General features: G+C 42.1%; 1 protein-coding gene across 6 annotated transcripts in view; it reads right to left on the reverse strand.

Annotated features, from left to right (window-relative positions):
• LOC112161763 overlaps window positions 1–6,331 on the reverse strand; it is a 93,942-nt gene that overhangs the window by 56,281 nt on the left and 31,330 nt on the right. The window contains exon 4 of one of the 6 annotated variants that reach the window (XM_036215596.1): window positions 2,488–2,600. The exons of the other annotated variants lie outside the window; for them this stretch is intronic. Within the exon in view, the coding sequence (XP_036071489.1) occupies window positions 2,493–2,600 (108 nt within the window). The 3' untranslated portion in view covers window positions 2,488–2,492. Of the gene's footprint in view, window positions 1–2,487; window positions 2,601–6,331 lie in introns of those variants that run through there. 6 annotated transcript variants of the gene reach the window in all.

The raw sequence follows: 6,331 nt of genomic DNA on the forward strand, positions 1-6,331 counted from the left end.
ATTTTATTTATATAGCCCAAAATCACAGAGGAATTTGCCTCATTGGGCTTCAAAATATGAACAATTGTTAAAAACTAAACAGACTAAATAAACTGGTTATCCCTGCCCTTAGACCCTCCCTCCCGGTAAGGAAAAACTCCTAAAAAACCTGAGTCAGGAAAAAAGAAGAAACCTTAGGGATTCCCACATGAAGGAGAGATCCTATCCCAGGACGGACAGGCGATACCAGAACGGTTAAAGAAAAATTAGCTTCTACAACGACGTATCTAGAAGAGTTCATTCATATAAAGCTGAGGGACGAGTGATGATTAAGTCTACAGTCAAGATGAAGCAGAAGTGCAGTCCACGACCAGGAGCAGGAGGACAGACGACCCAGCAGGAATCACTCTCACTCAGAGATGCAGGATGGTGTCGGGGGCGTGGTCCACGGCCAAGAGTGGGAGCGTGGGCGATCCACCAGGGATCTGAAATCTCTCCCGCTCCCCAGAGGAGAGTGGGAGAGTGGTCCAGGTCAGAGTGTGATGACGACAACATGAACACAACTTCAGGAAAAAAGTAGAGACAAGATCTCAGATCCCCAACCGGACAACTTCCAGCTACCGATCTATAATCAGAATCCACTATGGAGAGAAACGTTCAGAGTCTGACAGAACCTCCTGGAGTAGAAATGATTTCCTCACCGTAAACAGTAGAACATACATTAATTTATCTGCTGACAGATAAACTAAAGTTAAACTAAAGCTCTTCTTAAGGTGGAAGCAAAGCAGAAACATCTGGACACGAGGCTCAGTCTTTAGATTATGAAGAACTAGATGAGTGTTCATGTGTTTTGTAGACAGAAAGATTTGCCTGAAGACATGCTTTAAGAAGACGGAGACTTCTTTCTGGAAGGGATTTTTCTAAGTCAAGCTGTATGAGAGGCTCTTCTGACTGAAGAAAAAGAGGAATAATGACCGAAAGGTTGGAGATTCCCCACAGAGACATTTGCACACTGCTTTCAGGTAAGCAAATGTCTAGAACCAAAAATCTACTTTTCATCGTTTGATCGTGGGCTCGTCTATATTCACATCAGGTCACATGATTCACAGCGCTAAGGAATCTATGCTATGGAGGCTATTCTATGGATGTTTCTGGATGTGGCCAACGGCGGACTGGCGACTTGACCAGACTGTACCCACCTTCACCCAACAGTCACTGGGATAGGCTCCAGCACCCAATTGACCATGCCGGGATTTGGTTGGTTGGACGGACGGACAGATGTTATTTGATCTAGCTTATTAGAATTTGTCTCCAAACATTTGATCCCACTGGGACCTGATGCAGGACGAGACCCAGCGAGGTGGGACCTGGCAGGCCAAGACCTGGCGGGACGAGGCTCGATATTATGGCGATACAGGACTAGGTGGGATGAGGTCCGGAGGGACGGCATTCCTCTGGGCGTAAAGGAAACTTTGAAAGGGAAGCTCCCATTTGAGGAGATTTTCATGCTAATTTGGAAAACTGGACCTCTCCAAATGCAAAATCTGGACAAAAACTGTAATGACAAAATCTAAGACCATTAAAGTCTACTACAGACTTCTACAATATCACAGGAGAATGGTCTCCATCATCCGCGCACAGTTTGTTGGGATGGAGCGACAGCGAGCGTGACAAGAAAGATGATTCATTTCAGCAATACAGAAGAAAAGTTGAACTTCTTTAGTCGTAGCTATAATATTTTCTAGTTGTTTCAAAAAAAGAAAATCCTAAATATAAATATGTCCTCATGATCCGTTAGCCTGGACTCGACACATTTTCACCAGAAGACTGGATTTTGGTGATGAGATAAGAGGGTGGGAATAGGAGGCGAGTAACAAACTCTTCACTTATGAACTAAACGGAGGATGTCGACCCCCCCCATAAAGAAAACTTGTTTAGCAAAGAGAACAATAATACAGAATGTCACAACATCACAGCAGCGCATCCCAGGAAGCGGGTCCAGGGCGTGTTGTGCGTCCCGCCTCCTCCTTCATGCAGTTAAGACATTAAGAAGGCGTGAAAATGGCAGCGAGCTAAGCCCTGGGCCGGCAGCAAACAGCATTAGCTGCAGAGCAGACGCGGCTTTCTGCTCATTCCAATATCCGCCGGCGCCTGCGGCCATGCTAGCCGGCTGCTATCAGGCTGGCTTATTCACAGACATTGCCGCAGCGCCGCCGCTCTCTGCAGCCAAATGCAATCGCTGCTAATAAGTGAATTTGAGACGGAGCATCAGAAGCCACTGGAAGAGAAAAAAAAGCAAATCCAAATCCCTGTTGGCTTTTATCTAACATTGTGTGTCACGGCCCCCCGCCCCGGCGCCGCTCCAAATTTATGTGAGAATAAGTTCTGAATGATTACTAGAGAAGTGATTTTATGCTTTGCCTGATGTTTCAATAAGTCATCCATCACACGCAGCCGTGACACTGACAGCAGGGTCGGCTCCAAAATAAAAAAGAGAAGGAAGAGGAGGTGATTTATCGGTTTACAATAAAGAAGTGAGGAAGAAAAAGGTTTTGGGTAATCCACGGATCCATCAAGGCGGCGTTCGCTCTTTTCCCTCCATCACACACGCGCCGCCGTGCCTGGGAAGAAAATAGAGTTGTGTGTACCATCCAATTATGTGTCAGGGGTGAATAATGGCCCCAATAATATATTCACATTGCCGTTGCAGATCAATTTTTAATCAAGCGGAGAAATATGGAGCAAGTGGAGCTAAAATGACCCACCAGGATCTCTCCCATAATGCCTTTGCTGAGGACTCCCTAATTTTACTCCAATCACATTACCTATTCCCCAGCCCCCCACCTGCTACCCTGCAGACCCCCCCTGAACCAGCAGCAGAGTGGCGTGCACCAGCAGCTACAGCTGTTGTTTTATGTGGGCGGGGGTGAGGGGGCCGCGACCTCATTACAGAACGCTGTCCCGGAACGGCGAGGAGGCTGCTGGCCGTTTTACAGGAACAAGAGTCAGAACTTTACTGCCACTTTCTGCAGCTTTAAAGGGCATTAGTGGGTCAGGGGGGTTTAAACACACAGAGGGTTTTGGGGGGGTTGGAGGAAGACGCATCGTGGCCAATAGCAGCATCCACAAACACTCAGGAACCAACATGGAGGTGGAGGTCCAGACTGCAGCCCTGACACCACACAGAGTCTCACTTTGAAAGTTTGAGGATTAAACAAGTGAGACACAGTTTTACCCAAAAGAGAATATATATTTTAACCAGAAACAACACCCCCCCCCCCCTCCATCCCATGGAACGTAGTTCATGACCTCAACAGTGAAGAACCTGCAGCTCAGTGTTCACTTCAGCAGATCACTGAAGGAAAAATGCTTTTCTGGAGCACATTTGATAACATGTGTGCACTTTTAGCACAAAAGAAGGTTAGAAAGTAAATCATGAAAAAGAATGAAGCAGAAATAAAACATATTAGATTGTAAAAAAACAGACTGAATCCTAATTTAGAGGTGATGGAAGGACAGGAAGTGCGAGTTCTTCCTTTTCTCTCATTCTAATAGCATCATAAGTGTTTGCTGAAACTATCTGCTGCTTATTTACATGAATGGATGTGTAACTAGGCTCCATGGTGGTGCAGTGGTTAGCACTCTCACCTCAGAGAGTGAAGGGTTTGAATCCCGGCCGGTTCCTGAGTGGATTTGCATGTTCTCTCCGTTCATGAGTGGATTTTCTCAGTTTCCTCTCACAGTCCAACATCCTCCTTCATAAGTTCTTTAATGATTCCAAACTCCAATGTGAATGTGACTTTGACTGGTTATATGTCTGTGTAAACCAGCCATGGACTGGTGAACCATCCAGGTGTATCACCCTTCGCCCAGCAGCAGCTGGATTGGGCTCCAGTGACCCCAAAAGGAAATAAAAGGGTTTAGAACATGGATGGATAGAAATATAACTAACACTACAGTGGAAACAGATTCCACCGACATGCAGCCTCCTTGTTCCTTTTATTGAAGATTTTGGTGTATTTTCTGTTTTCACTGACATGCTGGGATGGACGAGCAGCTCTGATTGGGTAAGGTCCTTCATGTGGAACGCAGGTCAAACACTGTTTTTCCTCTTGAGACTACACTGTTCCAGAAGGAAAATGTGTCATTGTGTCCACTCCCTCTGGTTGGGGAGGAACAGGATGCAGAGAAACAGAAAAATCCTTTATATCAGCCAAACGTGAGTGTTGTTCACATCTATGCTTCTGATGTGCCCTGTACAGCACATGTGTCAAAGTCACGGCCCGGGGGCCGGATCCGGCCCTCCAGGTGGTTCTATCCGGCCCTCCAGATCATTTTATGTTATTGTTATTAATGACCCGATGTTATCTTGAGCTCATTTCTAACTTGTAGAATTTTGAATAAATATATTAGAGTAAAATATTGAAAGTTATTTAAGGTTTAAGTTGATTTATTCTGGAATAATATTCCTGCTTTTTTATTATTCATAATTATGTTGAAAAGTTACAGTTTTAAAGTGCCTGCTGGCTTTTTAGACTATTTTGACATGAACTAAGATTTTTTTAGGCTATTTTGAAGTTTAGCTGCAGTTTTTTTTTTTTTTTAGTCCTTTATTTTGAAAAAAATACATAGTAAATGAATAAAAAAAACAACAAATGATTTTTTTTATATAAATACTAAAAGAAAAAAATCACCTCAAGATGTAGTTATAAAAATTTCCGCTACACGCTAGCTGTTTTGGCTAACTTAAGTTTTTTTTTTTAGGCTAACTTGACGATTACCGGTAGCTAATATTTAGCTAGCTGTCAGCTTCAGTGTTTATAGCTATCATTTTCAGTATCTTCAGCTATCAGCACAAGCATCTTCTGCAGCCAAATTCAGCTTACAGCATTCACACTAGGGATGTCCCGATCAGGTTTCTTTGGGCCCGATCCGATTCCGAGTCATTGGATTTTGTGGATTTGCCGATACCGAGTCCCGATCCGATTTTTTTTAACACATTTAAAGCATAAAAAAATTGAACAAACAGATTAGTGTTGTCCCTTATTTTTATTTCATTAACCTTCTTTTATCATTAAAACTTAAATAAAACACTTCTGTGAAGTAGCTTTAATAAACAAGTAAAAATACAGCAAATATAAACTAGGAAAGAAAATACTATTTTCTTGTTATATAAGATGTTATATGATAATTAGTCATGTGAGAAAGTTTAGTGACTTTAACATCTTTAGAGCTATTGAACATTTTTAACCAAATGTGATTCCTGTCATTTAAATTTCTTCAAAATAAATGACTTTTTTAGCATGAATTTGATGATGGTTGTCATGAATAGCTGATATAATTACTAGTTTTCATTTATTAATTTTTTATTTTATTTATTTATTTATTTATTTTTAAGACTACCTAATTTTTTTAAGCTCTTTAGAAATTACATTTTTGGTTTTATTACCACAGTAGTCAATTTTCTTAACTGTCATTTCTCTGTCAGATAAATAAAACAGGCATATCAAAGGAGTCCTAAGGAGTTATATCACGGCGCTAGCATGTAGCAGTTAGCTGTTTAGCCGTCTGTCTGCAGCACAAAGAGCTTCACGCTAAAAACAAACAAAATCTGTCTTTTTTCTGTTCAAATATACTTATAGGTTGTTGTTTGTGTTAGGACAAACCAACAGACACTTACTGTCAGCTTAAAGCGTTTCTAAAAGAGTTATTGATCCCGGAAGTCTGAATCTGTGATCAAATCGCTAGCTTAACTGAAATGTTTTTGTTAGCCTCCTGTTTACACTGCTGCTGTTTTCTGCTGCGTTTTATGTCAAGGACATTTTGTGATCTGTTCATGGCGTGCAGACGTCTACTGGAGTATTCATCCGGAATGGTAAGTTTGAAATATAAAGTGCTGATCAAAATAAGAATAAATTAAATATCCGGTTCTGATCTGAGGCCAACGACCGACGATCGAGTCATCAACCACGTCATCAGGCTTGATTTCAGATCACGTGATCGGATCAGGACATCCCTAATTCACACTAGCATTATCGTAGGTAATGCTATATATCTAGTTCATAACTATGTTAAAACGTTACAGTTTTAAAAATGTCGTTTTAGAGCAGGGGTCTCAAGCTCAAATCAGCCGGGGGCCGCTGGAGGCGGAGTCTAGGTGAGGCTGGGCCGGCCCGGTTGAGTTTGACCCCCCTGCTGCACAGGTTTCCCCTCAGACGATCATATCCAGCTTTAAAGGCCTCGTGTAGTGGCAAATTTTTTTTTAAAATTTAGAAAGTCAATGGAACTTGGAAAACGAATCTGATAAAAATATTCACTTAAAATGATCCAGCGCGGTTTTATTGATCATTTT

The sequence above is a fragment of the Oryzias melastigma genome, linkage group LG15 (genome assembly GCF_002922805.2).
Source record: "Oryzias melastigma strain HK-1 linkage group LG15, ASM292280v2, whole genome shotgun sequence".
NCBI classification, from domain to species: domain Eukaryota; kingdom Metazoa; phylum Chordata; class Actinopteri; order Beloniformes; family Adrianichthyidae; genus Oryzias; species Oryzias melastigma.